This window comes from Camponotus vicinus, unplaced genomic scaffold (genome assembly GCF_025532165.1).
Source record: "Camponotus vicinus isolate PSW18456_S1 unplaced genomic scaffold, iyCamVici1.0 SCAF_12, whole genome shotgun sequence".
NCBI classification, from domain to species: domain Eukaryota; kingdom Metazoa; phylum Arthropoda; class Insecta; order Hymenoptera; family Formicidae; genus Camponotus; species Camponotus vicinus.
In genome coordinates this window covers 9,132,267-9,155,134 of record NW_028141948.1, presented here as the reverse complement: position 1 = coordinate 9,155,134, position 22,868 = coordinate 9,132,267, and the positions used below count along the sequence as shown (strand labels likewise).

Genomic DNA, 22,868 nt, shown 5'->3' with positions numbered 1-22,868 from the left:
ATTTTTTTTAATTTATTCCCAATAAATAATTAGTCGAAAATGAACTTAATTTAGAGGAATTTAATTTTCGATACCATTGTTATGATAAAATGGATAGCATTCGTAGCAATTCTTTACTATAGAGCGAATAGAGAGATGTAAAAATAATTTCTGTATAGGACACTGACATTTAAGTTTAATTATTACGATCAGAAAAACCAAAAAAAATATTAGTAATAATAATGTCACATCAAGGAACAAGTAAAACGCAAAAAACAAAATCGAGAAACAAAGAAACTTTATTTCCGCAGTTATTAAGCTATTACTTTTTATTCATAAACCTTCTTTCTCGAAGCAGAAACTCACTTGGATGGAAACGTCGATCCATCCTTGAAAAACGCTGCTTCGGATAAGATTGTCATTTTACTCGAGTTCTTTTGAGTACGATATTAGATTTATCCTTAGCTCGCGCGCTCGCTCCTCGGATGGGAGATGTCAAACCACTGAGCAGTAAATAATGAAACGTCGAAAAAAAAAAAAGAAGACAGAGAGGACATACCTGCGGTGATCGATGACGACAGCGAGAGAACGAGCAGCAGGCAGGTCGACGACACCCACACAACGGCGCAGGCAAGCCCACCGTTGCAGAAATCACGGCGCATCCTCAGCGCATCAAGTAATTTTTGAGCCGGCCGCTATATCTGCAACACAGAGTTGAGTCTTGATTAAAACGAGCTTCGCAAGCCGTCGCGAATAATCGATGGGAACGCTAATTACGGCTACGAGAGCCACGTTCGTCGCATTATCCTTCAGGACGAGAACGGAACTTTGCTTTGACGCGATGCGACGCGGTCTCAATAAGCCGACGAGCGGCGAAGATGAGGTCCGTTGACTCTTCTTTCTTCCTCGAGTGCACCATTTTCGTGGTAGTATCGATGTAAAGTCGCTTCTTTTGCAGTCTCATCGCGAGTCGGAGCTCTCCCCTTTAAGCCCCAGGAATAACAATGGGAGTTATGTCTCCTTATTCGTTATGCCGCGGGGAATATTCTAATGCGCTCTCTCCTACGTTATTCATGAACCGAAGTCGACTTTAGATCTACGAATTGTCAGACCGTTTTCGTTCCTTCTTCGTCTTTTCTCTTCTTCTTCCTCTTCTTTTTACGTCTCGTTACAAGCTCGGCTACGATGCACCCGCTTCTTTTCATCGTCGCGATTATCCGGCCGCGCCCATTGTAATCATCCCGAGATGTTTCTTGGAAGAGTTCGTATAATTAGGAATAAAAAAAGAAGATTGTAATGGTCGTATTTTATCGATCATATTAATGTAATTATCGCAATTGCAATGCTAATGTATAGACCGATAATAACATATTGTAAATTTAATGTCACTAAACACAACATGTCATATGATATAATTCTATCAATTTAAGAAAGTATATTATATCATTATCATGTTTTCACATATAATTACATATTTTAAGAAATAAGATTTAAATATTTATAAAAGATGAGAAAAAAATTAATGTATAAATATATTATTGATATAATTAATGATAACGACAGAAATATCTGACGAATAAATATTTCAAACATTCACTTTTGGTATATCTAAAATCCACATTTTTAATAATCTATAATTCACAAATAAAAAATTCAAAACACATATATTCATTTATGTTTTATACATGCGTATGTGTGTGTATCTGCTGTGTGAATTTTAATTATTCAAACATTTTTTATATTTAGTGACACACAAAACTGAAAATATTGTCATCTATCATAGATCGTCTAAAGCAAACTTAAAAAAAATCCCAAACTGCAACAAATTTCTTTCTCTTTCTCCCTCCCCCCCCCCATATATCCTCTTTATAATGCATCTTACTTCATATATTGATTCATATACGACGATGGCAGGCGAAGCTGTTCGACAGTGAAATTACCGGCGGTTAGATCCTTTGGGAAACCTTCAAATTTAGGATGTAGCCCGACGACATGAATTATGCAACGATAGTAGGATGGCCATGCCACGTCGGTGCATGATGGTAATTACACAGACTGCAATCGCAGTCGAGATTACGCTTATTGGCATTAGCCTGTTGTCAGCTGTCGACCGAGACGTGATTCCTACATATCACAATGCGGCTGACAGATTTCCATCTCGGAAATCCCAGCTCCCTTCTCTGGAGAAGAGCTGTCATCCAAGAGCGTTGAATTCTATTTCTATATTAATATATTTCAATCTATATAAATATATATTTAGATACGTCTTTAGCAATCTTGCAATTAAGCGAAATTTGCAATTAAAGAATATTTATTATTACAAATATATAATAATAAAAAATATAAAAAATTAATACAATTAAAGAATATTTATTATTACAAATATATAATGATAAAAAATATAAAAACAACATTTTAATTCTTTGTAAAAATATCACATATTCGCTCGTGTTTAATACGAACAAATTTTATATACATTTTATAATATAAATTTGTTTCGCGCAAGGAACTTTTCGCTAATATTCGTCCGCGCTTTATTTAAGGCACACAGCTTTACTTAAGCCTGTTAATCGACCGTGAGAAAATATATGTAGACGGTGGGCACATGAGGTTGGAAGATAAATCCGATTAAAATACGATAAATGTGTGCTTTAGTTTGTAGAATATACCGAATTGAAGAATTAAACGAATTAAAGAATTAAATATAGTCGACTTTATTTAAAATAAATATTTAATATAAATAATAAATTTTATTTAAAATAAATAATAAATTTTCTCAACTTTATGATTAATTTTATCAAATTTTTAAAAATTAAATAAATCTATTTCAAATTATTAAAATTACATGAGATGAATTTTATCAAACTTTCACAAATTTAAGTCAAACATGTTGAATTTTTAGTCATCTAGCTATAACGGAAAGAGAAACAAATAGATCGTAATCGATTAGTCAAATATAATAAAATTATTTTATCGCATCTATATAACTGTATTTTGAATGAAAACGTCATGATTGAGAGATTGAAATATCGAAATGATATAATAGGTCTCTCGAATATAATCTGTATAATTAATTTCGAATATTATACGCTGCGCGAGGTAATTGATGTCGAATCAAGCGTGCAATCGGATCGAGCGCTAACAAGCGGCCCCAAATTTCATTACGTTGGAAATTGTGTATTTTTATATCAACGTCACACATGCACGATCCCATAGTTCTCTGCGTACCAAGTTTCTCTACTCGAAATATTCTACAACGGTCCACACGTACAAGGTTACTCTCCCACAGTTGATTCACCGGATGTGGGTCAGTCGTCGTCATCGAAGTCTTCCTTCCGGGTCTTAGCCTTAGCGCCTTTAACTTTCTATTGTCGTCATGAATTCCCGAATACGTCATCAGGCTCATCGGTACACTTTCGTGAGGAGAAGAGGAGACGAAAGAGAGAAGACGGGTGGGGGGAGATCGACCTTCCTCTTCTCTCCAAGGAAGGAATCTCGCCAGCGGGTCGTGAATGAGAAACAAAGTTGAAATCGCGCCGGATGTACCCAGCATCGAGAAGAGTGGGCCGCGCCGGTCGACACGAAAGGATAAAAAAAGGAACACTTTGTATCCTCTTACATTCTTCATGAGTAATATAAGTGGCACGGTCGTATAGTGCGGCTTTTATGGCGACAATATTAGCGCCCGCACGAGCAGCAAATAACTACACGACGTCGCTTCTCCGACATTATTATTACATGCACTCGGAGCATTTCATTATTGAAGCGCACCGGATGTTCCAGCACTTCCGGGCTTGAACTCCGAGCCCGCTCGTTGGCATTTTCCCAAATATATATAAAAGATCCTTTCTGAAAAAGGATAAAAAATGCCTGCCAAGTACATAAATAGCCAAACTCGCGTTTCAAACAAATATGCAACAGGTAGAAAAGTTTAAAAGAATAAGAAATTATTAAACACGCTATTATAAAATTATCGGTTTAAAGAGAAATACGAGATCGATGCAATTGACCAAGTAGTTGATGTATCAATTTATAAACAACGTGTGACTTGGAATTCTATTAACTTGTGTAATATATTTATACAATGTATAATTTGAGAGAAAATTCCTCGCAAATTTTGAAAGTCGAATTAAAACAAAATTAAGATCAAAGTAAAATATACAAATTTGACGTGCATAGAGAAGCTTTTCCTCCCCCTTAAACAATATATTTAAATATATTAATATGTAATGAATATATAAAGTATTGATACATGTATTCTACACATATATATATATATATTTATTTATCCTTAGAATAAACAAAGCGGTTAAATGCAGTGTATTACAACACAAGTGCACAAATGTTAATATTGTTGTAGTATACAGGAGTTAATGCCATGCTTTAATTGTACATGCATTTCCAATCTGCAAACAGTATTACAATTGTGCAATGTTGTAATTCAAATGACATTCTCTTTGATATTAATTACAATGGTCAGATTGCTCAGCAGTTTAATATCTCTGAAATATTGATCATATGACTACATTGTATGATTATAATACATTTGCATCTATAATATACGTCACAATTTAAATGTGGAGGAGGAAGCGCTTTAAAATGGATTATCCTATTCACTTTGTAATATATTATTAATATATTTATAATGTAATATTTTCAATATAAATACAAATATTATAGACATACCATACTCAATAGTTTAAAAATGTTAAATTAATAAATAAAACTTGATTTTTATCATAATTTCAATTTTAGAAACATTTTAACCACATTCAGTAAAGATATTGAAAGCAATCTTTGACATAAATAAGTTATTCAATAGTGTCTGGATGATATGTCGTAAATATGTTTGGCATATCGGTCATTCGCTTTTATGTAGCATTTGGCCAACTGCTTGATTCAGAAGATCGATCCTTTGTATTTAAAATCCAAAACTATGATTAATTACGCGTTCAACTTTGACATATTTTAATATATCATCGTGATTTTGGTATTCATATCAATATCTTGATAATCGTAAAATTTTAAAATTATGGAAAAAATGTAAAAGTAAAATTTAAAAAATACGGAAAAATTAAAGTCTACTTCCACATAGTTATTTAGTAGTATATAAGTTATATAGTAGTATATATAAAAACTTGAGAAAGAGATATTAGAGTTTGTAGAGCGTTTAATTTTTTGAAAAAGTTTGCTGAGCCTTTCGAAATTAGTATCTCCATTATATCTGCGATTCTACTTGGATAATTTTGACTTTTTACGCCGGAAATTGCGCATTCGAGCACAGAGTGCATCTGGCCGATGGCTGCACAGGAGAAACTCGGAGAAACAGTTATCGCGCGCGAAAGTTATCCCGAACTTCCTTTGTCTTCTTAATGACATTGGTACTTTCCTAGACTCTATCGAAGCATTGTATATACATATTTAGGTATTTGAATATCTCTTGCAAAAAGTGCTACTTTATATTAAATATTTATCTAAATTTATCTAAATTGAATATTTTAAATTTAATATTTAATATTTTTATTTAAATTTAATATTTTAAATTTAATATTTAATATTTTTATTTAAATTTAATATTTTAAATTTAATATTTCTAAATTATTATTGTAGGTTGTATTTTTTTTAAGATCAAATACGAAAATTGTTATTTTATTTATCATATTTATCTCTCGTCTTTCTTTCTCTCTCTGTGTTAAATTCTCTGCATATATTTCTGAAAATGTTAAATCTACACACGTTCGCTGGTTATATCTGAAACGTGGACCGCAAGCGTCTGCAATATTCACGTCTGACAAATGGGAATAGGATAGAACTGTGTTTCTCGAACTTGCACAGGTCACGAAATCCTAAATATCTCCCGAATGCATTCTTAGTTTACGCGGAGAATATAATTATTCCGGGGAATATGTATAATACATACACATATGGTCTCTGAAAAATATTTCGCACGATAATTTACGATTGTGATTTAGATAACATCTAATTGCAGCGCATACAAATACCAGGATAGAGCAAACCCGTGTTCTTGTGCTCGTATGAGATACTCTTCTCCTTCCAGTAATTCCAAAATAAGTTGCAATATTTATGGCGGCTACGAAAAACGAGTACCAGAGGGGCTCGCGCCCCTTGCGTTCATAATTGTCAGAATCTACGCGGTGGAAGGGCACACGCTATTAAATTTTACGAAACAAAAATGAAAGAGCGTACGTCGCATACTTAATAAGGCAGGGAGCCGCCGAATAACAATTCATCTTTTTTAATTGCACGACCGGTATTCGTAGTCGAGCTGCACGCGCTACATCTTGCAAAATGACGATCCAGATTTCAGAGAAATTGCCTCTCCCCGAATAAATAAATTTATAATTAATCTTTTTGTGAAAATTTCTCTCTCGATTGGGACAATTATATATTACAAATATCAGGATGTCCCAAGATCGACACCGAACGTCTCTTCCAGCTGATTGGCGGATTTGGAATCGATTTTTCTTGAAAATGAAAATATCAAGACGTCTATGTATAACGTTTATGTATGTCGAGCTTTGGAATAATTAATCATCCGAAAAGACATTTGCGGCGAATTGTGAGAGGATATATCGGTTATAGAATCAAGTGGATAATAATTTGACAGAGAATTTTAGAAGATCGAAATTCGGTTTGTAACAATAATAAATAAAATTGCTATTCGCAAAGCTTAATTAGAATTGAAGAAGTAATTAGAACGATCATATCACATCCAAGGAAATTATGGCTGGAGGGAGTATCCACAGTTTCTGGGACATGTTGTAATGGCAGATCTATCGATGAAAATCAGCGTGAGTAAGAAGTCATTGTAGGCCGTATATCGCGCGTCGTTCCGATCTGATTAGCGCGCTGATATAACATTCAATTTCCTACAGCTGATAGCTGGGATAGATAGATAGATAGATTACACGGATATCTTCGGATAATATTATGTGTTCCAGATCGCATCTCTCGAATGCAGGCGGCCGGAAGAGCAGACGGGCGATTGAACGGTCCGATGGAACGGACGATCCATTTTTTACGTGCGCTACCGCAGAGTTATTTAAATGGAACCCGCGCATACGCGGAAGTGTGCCATCTCGATGTAAAGCTACACCAATATTGTAAAAACCGGATGTCCGGTTGCCGAAGCAATGGATTTTCCATTAGGTACTCCATGCGAGAAAAAAAGCTTTAAAACCGCGAGAAGGGAATTTTTTTTCGTAGGAGACAAAAAAGTGACGCGACTTCATTATTTTAATTTGTTCGTAAGCAAAGAACTAATGCAACTTAATTTTACTTTAATTAATTAAATTTATACCCGACATACCTATTACACGTGTCTTATTATTATGCTTTTCGAAATTTAAAAAAAAAGTCAAAAATCCGGTAATTTCTAGGTGCTACGTTAGAATCAAAATGGCTGCAAAATTCCTCGGTGAAATGTTCGTATTAATGAAATATTTCATTAATAATGTAACATTCTTTATTACAAAGAGCTTATAATTTACTCAGAGTTACTTAGCTTCCGTCAGATAATCCCCGTGACGGAAGGTAAAACGAATACAAAACCGAGATGAGCGCGTGAGTTAACGCAAGGGCAAAGTGAAAACTTGTTCGCTCCGAGGTAAAAATCAGCGCACCGACTGGCGGTGGTTCGGTGGTGTCGACGTTGCTTGCTCCGAAACCGACGACCCATGGATTTCCGCCTACGGGCGGACTTCCTCCCGCGGGATGAAACGCCAGGGAAATTCTCTCTCGTTCGCGCTCCGGTCTTTTTTCACCTTTTTCCGAAAACATCGTGGAAAAACGTATCACGACGCAGTGTTCTGCAACATCGCGTCGCTACGAACAGCTCGAAAAATCGACATTTTCTGGTGTTTTAAATCGCACGTGTACGCGTACGTGTGTATGCATAGAAAACCAGATTTTTACATTAGACACCGTACACTAGATGCGACGCCCGAGGTCAACGGCACTTTGCGAAAATAAAAAAGCGAAAACTCTGATCCGAACCATCAAAGCGTTAAAAAATTTCTTCTCTCTCTTCTCTCAACATATTTATATTTTGGAACAAAGCCGTATAAACGTATTGACGCAACTTGACGTAATTTATAGTTGAGAAGGATGAAAATAATACCGCGTTTCTCCATCGCAATTTGCGACGTAATATTAATATTTTCCATGGTGTATTATATATATGGTACTTTATATTTTTAAATAGAGAAGAGAGAGGACAATTCTCCAACTTTAATTTCGTAATGAAAGCAGACCAGAAATTTAGAAGCGGAACAAATCGTATTAAATTGTGATATTAAAGCTTGTGAACAAAAAGAGAGAGAGAGAGAGAGAGAGAGATAAGAGCGCGAACCGTTTCCTCTGTCGGAAGTTACGGGAGTACGCCGCTGTTTTCCTCGCGAAACGCTATTGGAAATTCTTTGTATGCTTCTGAAAAGCAGCACGCGACGGGCGTTGTCAGACGACTACAAAGTATTACAGATTTGCTTGCAGCGGAGCTCAGAGAGACGCATCGAAAAATTCTCTCTCGACCAAAAGACCGCCGCGCCGTCAAAATTTCGACGCTCGTCGAACCAAGCATCCTGTTACTCTCTTTGAGCGGTCCGGCAGACGAGTTTTTTTTTTTTTTTTTTTTGGCAGAAACGGGAACAATTCATACGTATCTGCAAACATTGTGAAACACGAATCTAAAACGAAAATAAAAAAAAATTAGAATAAAAAAGTGAGATAACTGTCAAAGTAAAGTCGCTAAAGATAAAACCTCTCTACGCTTTAGCGATCGCAGAGAATTAATAATCGATGTTTAGATATTTTATCGTGTAAAATTTCGTTTAATTAAGTTCGCACGCAAATTAGCGATGTGTTAGTCATAAGCATAAGTAAGCCTGCGTGAATTTTACGCGGTTGAAAGTTCCATCGAACGGTGCGGAACGGGCACGCGTGAAAAAAAAAAGAAATTGCTTTCACGTCCGCGAGGATATCGCGCAAATAGAAAACGTTATACAATGCGGTACATCGAATAGCGGCAACCCGTGTAAAGATTCGAGACGAGAATTCCGCTACGCGTCGCGCGACCGCGCGTTTGAAAATTCTTAGCGGCGCATCCTGCGTAAACGCGCACGCGAGGCGCGGTTCGGGAAAACGCGCGTTTACACGAGAGAATTGTGCATTCTTGCGGCTATTTAGAAAGTACACGCCAGGATAGGTTCCGCGAGAGGAATTGGTTAATGCTTCTGGCCGATGTGTACAGTTCTGACTTGCGCAAGGATCCATTACAGTAAAATAAATATGGGGAAAATGTATAACGTCCAGTGCCTAACAACAATATACAGTCCAATTAAAATGTAGGAAAAATTCACCAATTTTTTCCCCAATTCTTTTTCAATAAAACACGCGAATGTGTTTTTATATTCCTCGATTTGTAAATTATGTTATTTATTGAAATCACAGAATTAAAATATTAATATTAAATTAAATTAAAATATTAATTAATGATTTATGTAATATGTTAAAAGAAAAAATTGAGCACGATGCATATTTCTTTTGAAAAACTTGAAATATTTAGTTTGCCATATTATACAAGTATAGTTTATATCATAAATATATATTAAATATATCACTTAAAATAAATAAATAAAATATCACTTGAAAATTTAGAAGTTTTCGATAATTTCTCAAAGTGAATGTGTGGAATGCGCAACTTTCTTTTCCGATACAAAGATTTATATCGTAAAAATACAGGAAATAATATGTTCGATCACAATGTATCAGCCGAATGCGTAAGAGCTATAAAAAGTTTCTTTCCCCTCACTTTCTATTTAAGCGTTGCTGCGATATAATGATGGAAATCGCTTTAATGCAGGTTTAATCTCGTTCTATTTTAACAAGTATAAAAAGACGCGGAAGAGTTAACGTCGATTTAGGCAATGAATCGTGTAACTCGGAAATATTCTGCGAAATATGATTATTCGTAAGGCAAACTTTTTGCGAAAGCGTCAAGTTGAATATCGAGGTTTTACTCTAGGAGCATGATTTAATGTAAGCCATTTAAGAAGGATAAAGTTTCTTTAGAGAAATTTCCATAGCACCATCTTCCCGGAGGAATATGGATCCGCTTAAGCCTCATTCTAATCGTGGCCTGGAAAGTATCCTCTCTCAAGAAGAAAAAAAAGAGAGAATTTCTCTCCGCGCTCATAAATAAATCAGCAAGCATCTCGAGATGAGAGAGAAAAATTTTTGCGCGTCGGAAATAAATCTACCCCCGCTAGAAAGTTGCGCGTATTACTTGGTAATTTTTTGTGAAAAACCGACTCGTTCTCTGGCTCGGTAAAACATATTCAACAATCGAGGCGCTCGATGCAACAATAGCTGTATGAAATTTTTGTTTTGGAGGAAATAAAACTGCAGTTTTACAACCTATCGATAATTCAGACAATCCAATTTTTTCGTTTTTCGCAGATTGCTTGGCTATTGTTCCGATTAACAATATTCCACAATACTATCGTCTCTCAATAATATTATTATTATCGATGTGTAAATTTTACAGAAATTTTAGCAGAAAATATAATTATTATTTAATTCATTGTCAACTTATGTAAAAAAAAAACAAATACAAATAGATGAAATAGCATTTTATTAATGTTTTTAAAAGATTCACGTCATAAAAATATCGCAATAAAGTTTATGTTATTCTACACAATAATATTGCATTTAAAAAAAATCTCGGAAATCGCAGTTATTCTTATTTCCGAAAAGTAGCACATAAGCCGGAACTCACCTCGATCGTATCAATTCCCGAGGATGTAACACGGTTAAATTCACCGATGTCACCGACAAACCGTCGTCTCGTGCGCGCACAAAAAAGTCCCCTTGGTTAAAAAAAAAAAAGCGCCTTTACTTTGGCGTGAAAAATCGCGCGGTAAGCACCCCGATGATGTCGCGACCTTCGTTTTTCGATGCCTGTTTACGACGCCGACGACGACGACGAGGCCGCTTCCTCGTGTGATCCTTCGAGACGCGCGGAGACTCCCGTTCCTTTCGCTCAGTTCGCGCCGGACGACGCTCGTGCACTGGCTCGTCGTGTTCGGTGCGGCCTCGTATGATGACCCCCTTCTAGAATTCTACGGCCCTACTGACGATGTATGTACGGTGCGGTCACCGACGTCGGGATCGAAATCGATCGCGCTCCGAAATGAAATCCTGGAGTCGAGCGGGAGAAGATGACGCGACGACTGAACAATTATCCGCGCGAGTCGGTGAGGAAACTCTCCTCTTCGCTTTGTAACAATTACATCTCTATCCCTTTGTAGATTATAATCGCGACACTGACGGGGAATCAGCGCGACCGGCTCTTTTAAGGATATAATTACAATAATACCCACTATATCTCTCGATTGAGTCATGTAATCATGTTACCTCATTTTCTCATCGATCTAATATTTCTCGTCGCGATATCGATCGATGAACGGATGTTAACGATTAAGCTGAGCGGAGATCAAGACCTCGTCCTAGTTTGTAGGAATAAGTAATAATTTGGTTCTGCTTCAACCGAGACGCTTGAAATAATGATCCGCTGAATCGAAAATAAAAGAATGAAGAGACATTAACTATTTAACATACTTCCCAACATTTTTAAATAAAGAATGCTCATCCTGAATGTGTACTTTCCCATTCACCAAATGCGCCTATTGTCTTGTACGGAAATGTGATTCAAAGCCATTACCGGGGATAAATTTGCGCTATAGTAATATCGCAGGATTTGCATAACGAGGCGCTTATTAGCCAGCTAGATTGCCGGCTTGCACAACATCGGAATGCACGGTGTCATGACCACGACGCGACCGATTGTATCAATAATAAATGAGGCAGACCAATCGATCGAAACGAATGACCCAAAAGCACCCACGATTGCTCCGACGAGATACACCGAGAAAGATGCTCGCCCAGCATCCGGTTGGACTTCTCCATCGAGAAATTTGTCATCGCGTCAGCAAAAAAGCGGGGGAAGTTCTCAGACGACGAAATACATTCGAGATTCGATCCCGGAATTTATTGTCAACCATCGAATGGAATTTGACTGTGGTTATAAACTCAATCTCCCAATAAAAATATCACTGCAACAAGGTTCGAGAGTATAGAGTTTCATAAAAAAAAGTTTCAGAATTCCATTTGAAATAGATTTCGCTTTAAGAGAACTTCAATTGAAGCTTAACTCATTGCTTGCTGGTGTATTCATGCTTTATATAATAAATTCTATAGATTTTTTTTCAACAAAACATATTTTTTTGTTTCAATGATAATTTATAAAGATTTCTATTTAATATTTTTGACTTCATTGTTAAAAAAATTATGTTGTCAAAAAAATTATTAAATATATATATATATAGAATTACAGATAATTTAATAATTTTTCTCTATATATATATATATATATGACTCTTATACATTAAATTATTTCTTATAAACTTATAATATTGTCAGATCGAATTTAATGCGTGCCAATATTACATGCATGACAATCAACTGTCACTTACTAATATTGTAGAGGAAAATGTAAATACCTTTTTTTCCCCGTTGCTTCTCTTTTTGTCCTCTCTGTCCCTCTCTTGCCGAATGAATCGTCAATCGTTTAATTCCAGCGCGCACGTGTTGGAAATTAATAATGTAGTCCGGGCTCTCTGATAGGCGAGGAATCCGATCCTCGTGCGACCCGCTTATTCACCTTTACGGTACTCGCGGTATTCGCGGCCGAGTCGCGTCGCGCCGGCGTGGAAACTCGCGCGGCGATACGCAAACGCGCACTTTTGTGACGCTTCTATCTCGCATTCTTTCGGACATCCTGAAATCACATATACAAACATGATTTGTTTATATTGTTTATTTACAACGCTAAATATTAATGTCGCGAGATTTTCAATATCAGGAATGCGCTTTCAAAAATACTTATTTATACATGTACAAATTAATGATTTATATGATTGATGAATAAGTAAGAGTTCAGAGTCATTCTGAATTAATTTATATAAAATATCAATATAAAATATAAAATAAAAAATATAAAATAAGTACAAATAATTTATATAAAATAAATTTATATAAATCTTTGCATAGATTTTCCTTAGAAAAAATTATTTTTGATCGCTTGCGGCTCAGAAACTATCGTTACTGTGATATTTCAATAAAAAAAATCCTATTATCTTCGCGTTTTGTGCGGGAGAATTTAGTTCGGAGGTATAAAAAGAAAAGAATAGTACACTCGATGGTGTGAAGAAGAACTCTTCAATTCCTGTTCGTTAGCGGCGTGTGTTGACCCGGAACGTTGCATTCGTGAAGAAAGGCGAGGATACACGAGGAATGTTAGAGAAGGAATAGAGAGAAAGACGAACAATGGATGAGAGAGGTAGGGAAATCTCCATACGAACGATGCCCTCCCTAGACGGCCTCGGGGCACGAGCGTGGCACCGAGTAGTCGTCGTCGAGAGGAGAGGCCCAGTGACCGACATTCCCCTCTCTCCTGATCCTTCCTCCGATCCTCCTCCGACCGGATCTCACGGCGACACCGCGATCGTTCACGCACCGGCGACCCGAAGATCGCGAGCAACCGGAACCCGCGGACTCATCGCCCTGAATTTCCGCTTGAATGAAGGAGCCACTTGAGAATGTGTCATGATCGAAATTCTATATCCGATATCTAAAAGAATAAAATATATTTCCCGCATGTAAATGTATAATAATATTCCAACTCACAATAAAATAATATACAATATAAATAATAATAAAATAATGTAAGCGGAGAAAATATTATAGTAAAAATTATAATACAATTTTTGTAATCGTAGAACATATATAAGAGAAACTATTATATTTTTATAACTTATTTATAATAAATATATTATTGCGCTCTAATTATTGTGCTGGCTTTTATTGTCTTTTTTGCTTGTCATTATACTTTTATATTCAATAATACTATATAAGAATTATATTTATTATATTTATATTAGAATTATATTCAATAATATTATAAGAATTATATTTTATAAAAGAATATTTTATAATTATATATATATATTCAAATACTTTTTGATGCATAAACAAACGCATAATCACTAACAAACAATAGAACAAATAAATAATTTACAATTTGTATAGCAATAAAAACATCTTAATGTCGTTATATTTTTTATAGCTTTACAATAAGTATTGTAAAAATGAATCTATTTTCCTTGTAATTTATACCATAATTTTTTTTACCTTATAAGCGTATAAAAATAATAATGTAATAATAGTGTATATAAAGATAATAAAATAAATAAGTAATAATAAAATAATAATGTAATAATAGTTTATATAAAGATAATAAAATAATAAGACCTTTTTTTATACAAAAAGAAAATTCGTAATTAGTTTTCTTTAGTCACATAAATTTCTATTATTACACAAGTTATTCTTATATTATTAATATTCAAATAATTATTCAAAATTTAACAGCAAAACATGATGAAACTTTATCGCGTAAAAACTCCAACTCAAATTTCTGCAATTCTTATCCTGTAATTCTTACTTGACAGTTGTTATCCTTATCAAGTAAAAATTAATGTCATCGCTATTATTATCCCTATCATGATTTAATCGTAATTCCTGGACGACATTGTAGCGTTAGTGTAACAGTCGGCAAATGCATTAACGCGACGACGGAGATCCATTAACTACAATACGGATCCGCGCAAATCCAATTGCAAACACAATTACTATTTCGCTTAAGCGACACGCGATTCAGACTTGACGACTCGCATCGAGGCGTCGCGCGATACTCATTTCCGCTTCCATCAACGTTTTGTTATGCTGCTTACGTTTATATACTTCGCAATGCGATGCGATGCGATTCGATGCGTCAAGATCTTCGTCGTCATCGTCGTCGTCGGCTGTCGCTCATCGGCTCCTCGCGATCGATAAACAATTCCGCTCCGTGATTTCACATCCGCCGGCCGGGTAAACGTAATTACCGTTAATTGCGATTGCCACTCGACCGTACGGCATATTGAAAATTTTATAGTCGCCCGTTCTAGACCCGGCAAAAGTCCACGGCATATGTACATACATATGTATATGGCTTGTAGATACACTTCATGTACACATGAAGTTGGTGGAGTCGAAAATGCTTCGTGAATTTGCGCGCGTCAGGATTCATTCGAAAAAAAATCATTATTTATTATTAAATGATAAAATTAACAAGTGAAAATCAAGGCGTAAGAAAGAGATCTTTTTGTCTTTTCTTTTTCTTTATTTATTGTTATTCGTGATGCGACTTACCTTGTTTTGTCGACAGAAAAGCGAGAGCAGTCAATTTTACGTCAAAATAATCTCTAAATTACTATTTTTGGTATCTAAAATAGTTCCTGTTCTAACAAAGGAAGCAGGATCGGTTTAATAATATCCGTGTGCATCTGCGTTATTTCCTCTTTCAGAAAAATTTTCCCAGAATTTTCTGTAAAAATAGTACAGTTCTTTTGACACTAAACTTTATCAATTCTGTTGTCGCATTTTGAAATTAATCGCAATGACAATAATCATTCTTGCATACTTTTTAAATATCGATAAATAAAAAGGAAACTCGAATACAACTTTTTGTTCAAGTCGATATTTAACCTTAAATACGACAAATTAATACTTACAGTTCGCGATATGCGATCTTCAGGTGAGATAAAGTCAAATTATTTATATATAAAATATATTCTCTGCGTGCACAATCTTCATCTAGGACAGATAAATGAAAATTATAAACAAATGGAAATTACGCGACTTTATTTTGACTCGAAACGCGAGATACCCAAGTGCTTGCGTGCGTATGCGACTGCGCATGCGCGCGCAAAGGATGCGCAGTCGATTCTCGCGCATGTGCTCCACGTAAATGACAAGCGCTACGTCAACATAACCTACGTCGCGTGATCATCTGTAAGTTGATTTCTTCCAATTCCTCTTTCATATAAACCATCTCGTGATACATAAGGGTTGTCTGTGACTCAGTTGCCTCCTCAAAATGGTGTCTGTCTTAAATACCGTCGATACCGGCCACGAGGACATGATACACGATGCCGAAATGGATTACTACGGTTTAAGGTTAGCCACTTGCTCCAGTGACAATTCGGTGAAGATATTCGATTTAAAGAACGGCACTCAGAGCCTAGTTACCGTCCTCAAGGGACATATCGGACCCGTGTGGCAGGTCGCGTGGGCTCATCCCAAGTTTGGCAATCTCTTAGCATCTTGCAGCTATGACAGGTATACACAGCGTTGGACTGATACTTTCTTTTTTTTTCTAAATTATTATGAATAAATTTTCAAAAATATTGTAGTCTTTTTTTTCTCAAGGATATACTCGATGATTTTTAATAAAACGATTGGATGTAAGATATCTAACAATTTAACATACTTGTGAATGTTTGCGCAGAAAGGTGATCATCTGGAAGGAACTGGGAGAATGGACAAAGATATACGAGCACACGGGTCACGATTCGTCCGTCAATTCGGTCGCCTGGGCACCGCACGAGTTCGGTTTGATCTTGGCTTGCGGAAGCTCGGATGGATCAATCTCTATCCTCACAAATACCGGGGATACTTGGCAGACCCAGAAAATAACAAATGCTCATACAATTGGGTGCAATGCAGTTAGTTGGTGTCCGGCAATCGATTCGGCTGTTGACTCGGCCAACACGACTCAGCAAAGAAGCGGTCCTGTTAAGAGATTAGCTACTGGTGGTTGTGACAACTTAGTGAAAATATGGAAAGAAGAAGGCGACAGATGGATAGAAGAAAATAAACTAGAAGCGCACAGTGATTGGGTATGATTTAATATTGCGATGGAAACGTATTGGAATAAGAATCTATGTACATTTTACCAAATTTAAAGGTTCGAGATGTAGCCTGGGCACCAGCGGTTGGACCATCCAGAGCTGCCTTGGCTTCTTGCTCGCAAGATCGTCGCGTAGTCGTGTGGACTTCTAATGATTACACTAGCTGGACACCAAACGTTCTTAATGTTTTCGATGATGTAATCTGGAACGTTAGCTGGTCGTTGACAGGCGGTATCTTAGCGGTTAGTGGCGGAGATAACAAGGTCTCTCTCTGGCGCGAAAATTCAGAAGGACAATGGGCATGTATCTCCGAATTGAATAAAGACCAAGGGAATCTTAACAATCCAGATCAACGTGCATTGTAATGTCGTTGATAGAAATAAAATAATATTTGTACAAATAAGCATTATAAATTAACAATTTGTTTGAAAAAATTAAGTATATCTTAAAAAACTATAGAATTACTGCGAGTTATTTACTGCTTAGCATTTGAACATTTACAAACATATACAAAATATAATATAATGTCGTTTAGTTATGATTATATAAAGTTACATTTTATTATATAATTATTATCAAAAAGTTATTATTATTTTGAAGTATTGTATATGCTTGTGGACAAGATACTTTTTACAAATAGATTACGTTTTCAACAATGTGTGCGTGTATTCAGTTCATTATTTTTATAAAAGAAATGCATTTTTCTATTTCCAAAAGTTAAATTATTTTATACTTCATAATCACATTAATCTTGAGTATATAGAGATGCGGCGAAAACTATGTCGCGTTTAATTGCAGTCGAGGCTTCTTCCATTTTTTCTTTCAAAATCGGATCACCTATAGTCACAGCCGCATTTTTGACATCTCTCAAGGTTTCGCCGAGTTGCTGTATGCATCGAACGATAATTCCCTCTTGAACGTCCGTCATTTTCATGATCTCCGCGAACGATTTAGCTTGCGCCCATTCGTAGACGACTTCCACCAAACCGAAATTCAATGGCGGTATAGTCGACAATTGATATTGCTGCTCTAAACGTTCCAATTCCGCATGCACCTTGTTCATTATCTCACAACCCTGGAAAGAAAAGAACATTGTTTTAGCTTTCCGATGCTCTTAATTATTCGATATGTAATTTTCTTTAAACTTTATTAATTATTTAAAAAAAAAAAAGACAATTGATGACATGTACATTAGCAAGACTCGGTGTGAGTGTAGGTTCTGAATCTGTGCGTTGTTGGAAGATCAGTGCTGATAGCAGCGCTACTATTTCTGCTGGTTGTAAAACTGTTAACACATTCTTGAGAACCAGCTCCGTTATCAGCAATTCGTTACTACCCATTTGCAGCGCGACTCTTCCTTTTAAAGCAACTGCAATTCAATATTAAGTGTTGGAAAGAAATATTATTCGCATACAACGCTATTACATATATAGAAATACTTTTATCATAATAAACCTCTTTCATCGCTATCTATATATTTCAATTGTTTGAGCAGTGCCACCATATTCAGATAATCTGGATACAGTGCCATTCCTTCATCGCTAAGTTTAAGCTGGAGCTGCCGTTTTTTATCTTCGAGCTGATTTCGCTCGAATACAGGTCTAAACTGTTCTTCGAAATTTGGTATTTCTATACATTTCATGTCGTTGAGCTTGGCTTTTAATTTGTCTCTATGCTTTATTCTTAATTGAAAATCACTTTTCGATACAGGTTCGATATAAGGGCATAAAATTTGAGCATTGGCAGCAGCATTAAATGATAAAGAAGTTAATTCTTGAATCGCCATTTGACAAGTCTGCCCCGGTGGATCGTTTCTAGAGAAAGGAAATAGCGAATGAATAAGATATTCTAAGAATTTTTGCTGCTTTGTTAAATTATTTCTTACTTAAATCGTGAGATTTGCCGTTTTTCCCAATCATTCAGCACTAAAGAACAATCGACTTTTATATGGCACTTGGTTATTTTCAATATATGCCATGAGTACAAAGTCACGACCTCGTGCGATGCATTAGTGCTCGGAACGAATAGCCTTTTCTTCGTTAGGCCAATAATTTCGCACCATTTTTCGTATATCTGAGGACTCTTGAATTCAGCAGCCTCGGAATTGGATGCATCCGCATCCTTGAGTATCAACACTCTGTATTGAGTAGAACTTTTGTGATGCACGACTTGCAGTAATAAACCTAATTTGTTGTAATGATTCGCGTATGATATTGACAAGACTCTGCCTTCGGTCATAGCTTTTGCTGATTTTTTAGATTCGAACAAATAGGGATTTAAAAATTTAACGTCTTCCAGATAATCAACTGCAACTTGATAAAACATAGAGAGCTTCTTTTGTATCTCAGTCAAAGTAGGTAGATTTGATAATTCTCGCTCGACTTTTCGTAACTCGCTGTTATATGTCGCTTCCTGTGATGCTAGCGGTGATTCCTTGAAAGACTTGCGCATCATCGCTTCAACCGTGACGGATTCATTCACCCTTCTCAAGTTTAATAGCATGGAGTACGTGACTTTGAATTTCGACTCCAATGTCTGCGGCTCGCCGCACATCATAGGTTTCAAGTCATTAAAGTGTGGTATATCGTATCTGCACATTACTATAACTGTTCCCGTTGTGTCGTGACCTCGCCGTCCGGCTCTACCGGCCATTTGTATGTATTCAGTCGGGTATAGGATACGAAAGTTGTTTCCGTCGTACTTTCGTATGGAATCAAACACCACCGTGCGAGCTGGCATGTTAACTCCCATGGCGAAAGTTTCTGTCGCGAACAGTAACTAAAAAATGCAGTTAAAAATAATTCTATTATATTTATATTTTTTTATTTTTCTAAAAACACTTTTATAATTATAATAACGTATTTTCAATCAAAGACGATTTTAAGAAGATAGAAAATTTTATCAAGACTTCTTTTAATATTTCTTAATTATTACCTATTGTAATTATTACCTCATTTTTCGATAAGTTTTTGCGAAATTACCTTTACGAGTCCACTTTGGAATAACATTTCTACGATTTCTCTCAAAATTGGCAATATCCCGCTATGATGTATACCCACGCCTTTCTCCAAGAGTTCTTGCATCATAAGTACTTGTGGTAATTCTCTATCGCTACCTTTCAGGTGTTTTATATTAGATTGAAAAAATGCATGCACTTGATGCTTCTCCCTCGCGGTTGTTAAATCAAGATTTCTCAGTGTAGCAGCATTCATATCACAGCGTTTTCTCGATAAAGTAAATACAACAACAGGTAACATATCCTATAAAATAGATGATATATATATAAGAATAATAAATATATAAATATATATGTAAATATGAATGTAACTGCAAAATTTCTCTGTAAAATGAATGTAACTATTGACAACGTACATTTTTCTGGAGATGACTTATAAATGCTCTCCATAATACTTCTTCTTGTTTCAGAGTCATTTGAATTCTTCTCCTAGGATCCTTTGCATTTTTATTCTTTTTCTTGTCAGATGCATTCGTCGCTTTGTACCATCTATAAAGTACATAAATAAAATATTATTATACTATATATATTTGTTTTGCTCACAAATATATATGTAAAAGTAAAAAAGGAAATGTTTTACCCATCCAATAAGAATTGATTGTTGCCATCAAGAACCAAAAACTTATCATCTTTAGTCTTACCATCAGTACCAGTGTATAAGTAATGTAAAAGAGGTATTGGCCTTTTCAATGTACTAATCACATACATCTTTCGCTTCTTAATACGACCGACCCAATCCGCGAATATTATTGGATTTGGTACGGTCGCAGATAACATTACTATATTGATCGTTTGTGGTAAAAGAATAACAATTTCCTCCCATACATGACCTCTCTAAAAGTACATATAGAATTATATAAATTATTGACTCACGAAAAGATCATTCTTACGATAATTAGTATAATTAATATTTCTCACATCTTCATTGTTTATATAATGCACTTCATCAAATATGACAAATTCTAAATCCCGTAAAACATCAGATGCACAATATAACATTGATTGTAGAATTTCTGTTGTCATGATTAGGCATGAAGCAGTTTGATTTATTTGTAAATCACCTGTTAATAATCCAACACTTTCAAACTTCCTCTTAAACTCGCGATATTTCTGATTTGACAGCGCTTTTATAGGGGATGTATAAATTACTCTGAAATGAGAAAAAAAATAGCAATGTAATTGCTATTAGTAACTATTTATATGTAATATTAAATTTGTATGGATTTTGCAGTTTTACCTTGTCATGTGCTTTTGACTCAATGCAATGGCATATTCAGCGACAGTGGTCTTTCCTGCTGATGTATGTGCAGCAACAAAGACATTACTATTCTCCTCCAGCTTAAGAATAGCTTGTTTCTGAAAAGTGTCTAATTCATATTCAAATTTAATTGCTGGATCAGGTATTCTCTTGTCAAAATCAGTTATTGGTGCAGACACATCCAATTGCTCTGCCCATTCTGTTTTTACAAATTCTGGTTGTTTCTCTGATATTTTCAAGACAGGAATATTTGTCTCTTCAGGTAAAATAGAAATGTCTGTAAATGGAATGTTATTATCAGAAACTTGAATATTCTCTTTTTTCGGCTCCTCAATTGAAGACCATAAACCAAGTGAATTTCCCTCCTCATGTATAACAGCCATTAAATTTATATTATCATTGATTTTTAATTCTTCAAAGTTTTTAATTTCTTCAATTTCTGTTTTATTCTCTGTGTATTTAATCGGTGTGCAATTGTCGCTTTTAAACTCTACACCCGAGCAAAAGCCTTTGGCTAATGTCCTCAAATCTTTTTCAAAATCAATATCATTTAGGAATTCATTCTCAGGCACTTTAGGTTCTTCAAAACCACCAGGCCAAAAAGGAATATTACTAGGATTACCTATAAAAAATATATAATAATATATTTAGTATTATATGTAGTATCTGATTATGTTTTGATTGATATTTGTTAAAATTCTAATCAAGAGAGATACATATAACAACAAGATGACAATGCACCTCTAACTCCATCCATAAGCGGTCCAGGTGCACGAGTCATAGACATAGAATTTCTTGCTGTTTCCCCTGCACCTTGCAAGATGATTTCTTGCATTTCACCAATCTTGCCTGTTATTGGATCGCGATCAAACTTTAGCGTAGTATTGATCGGAGCCAAATCATACTCCAATAATGAACAAACATCTGGTATACGTGGCCAATAACATTGAGCATCATCCAGCTGATGTATAGGTAATCGTTCAGGGCATTCAATATATTCCCGTAATTCCAATTTAATGTCAGGCCAAATTGGTGGAGGCCCAACAAATAACTGTACAGAATTAATATACTTAAATGCACAAAACTTTATTACAAAGTCATATGTTTAATATTTAATGACAATTACCTCCGTTGATTTATTCATTGTTATGTCAAATTTGCAGTTTCCTTGTTTACATTTAATAAATTACAATAAGTAATATTCTTTAAAGTTATTAACATGTAAGCTTTGTCACAACATAACTGATAAATTAAAAAATAATTTAACAAGTTCAATCATTCATTTATTTCTCGAATTATTTAGATTTCGTAAATACTCGAATCGAAAATAATCGTTTCTTTATATAATCAATTTCAGTCGATCAACTGTGAATTAAAGGTCAACGTCAACGGAAGAGATTTTATCATTGTACATACATATATACGCATACAGATATATCATATATCATACATATATATATAAATAGACATAAACATTCTATCAGCAGAGAGAAGACTGAGAGATGTCATGGCCTGTTTTTAGGTGATCCCTGAAAGCGATACTCCCTCTATGGACATTGAAAACGTGGACATGAACTACAAAGCCAATGTCCATGAATGTTCTCAGAGGGTAATATATAATGTGCACAATTTCTGGTTTTGTTCCGTGCTATGTGCACGAAGTGCCGGTAGCACCAGAGTATAACAATCATTATTTTGAAAATAATATATAAAAATTATATATAAATATGATAAATAATAATTTTTA

The 22,868-nt window shown here is 35.3% G+C and overlaps 3 protein-coding genes across 10 annotated transcripts in view; 1 reads left to right on the top strand and 2 right to left on the bottom strand.

Annotated features, from left to right (window-relative positions):
- The window catches only part of LOC145962533 (uncharacterized), a 28,947-nt gene extending 12,194 nt beyond the window's left edge, over nucleotides 1-16,753 (bottom strand). The window contains exons 1-11 of one of the 7 annotated variants that reach the window (XM_083083660.1): nucleotides 16,427-16,753; nucleotides 15,934-16,312; nucleotides 15,669-15,750; nucleotides 15,307-15,481; nucleotides 14,847-15,154; nucleotides 13,251-13,687; nucleotides 12,558-12,835; nucleotides 1,862-2,199; nucleotides 1,046-1,231; nucleotides 807-962; nucleotides 539-680 (exon numbers count right to left, since the gene is read on the bottom strand). In XM_083083660.1, the coding sequence (XP_082939786.1) occupies nucleotides 539-641 (103 nt within the window). In that variant the 5' untranslated portion in view covers nucleotides 642-680; nucleotides 807-962; nucleotides 1,046-1,231; ... (6 more) ...; nucleotides 15,934-16,312; nucleotides 16,427-16,753. Of the gene's footprint in view, nucleotides 1-538; nucleotides 681-756; nucleotides 1,232-1,861; nucleotides 2,200-10,774; nucleotides 11,089-12,557; nucleotides 12,836-13,250; nucleotides 13,688-14,557; nucleotides 14,573-14,846; nucleotides 15,155-15,306; nucleotides 15,482-15,668; nucleotides 15,751-15,933; nucleotides 16,313-16,426 lie in introns of those variants that run through there. The other 6 variants (XM_083083659.1, XM_083083661.1, XM_083083662.1 and 3 more) reach the window with 6 other exon arrangements.
- Nucleotides 15,840-17,503, top strand: Sec13 (nuclear pore and COPII coat complex component secretory 13). Of its 2 annotated transcripts, XM_083083669.1 has the most exons (4): nucleotides 15,840-15,948; nucleotides 16,021-16,275; nucleotides 16,445-16,835; nucleotides 16,904-17,503. In XM_083083669.1, exons 2-4 carry the CDS (start codon nucleotides 16,034-16,036, stop codon nucleotides 17,210-17,212), a joined length of 942 nt encoding a protein of 313 aa, XP_082939795.1. In that variant the 5' UTR covers nucleotides 15,840-15,948; nucleotides 16,021-16,033; the 3' UTR covers nucleotides 17,213-17,503. The 2 variants fall into 2 exon arrangements, with proteins under 2 accessions (XP_082939795.1, XP_082939794.1); XM_083083668.1 differs by having other exon boundaries at nucleotides 15,900-16,275.
- Nucleotides 16,824-22,531, bottom strand: Tst (superkiller complex helicase subunit twister). Its single transcript, XM_083083667.1, has 11 exons — nucleotides 22,248-22,531; nucleotides 21,863-22,172; nucleotides 21,101-21,743; nucleotides 20,782-21,013; nucleotides 20,444-20,697; nucleotides 20,220-20,352; nucleotides 19,829-20,107; nucleotides 18,733-19,625; nucleotides 18,303-18,661; nucleotides 18,038-18,216; nucleotides 16,824-17,922 (listed from the first exon to the last, which is right to left on the bottom strand). The coding sequence occupies exons 1-11, from the start codon at nucleotides 22,263-22,265 to the stop codon at nucleotides 17,593-17,595; spliced, it is 3,630 nt and encodes a 1,209-aa protein (XP_082939793.1). The 5' UTR covers nucleotides 22,266-22,531; the 3' UTR covers nucleotides 16,824-17,592.
- Nucleotides 22,532-22,868: the final 337 nt, after the last annotated feature.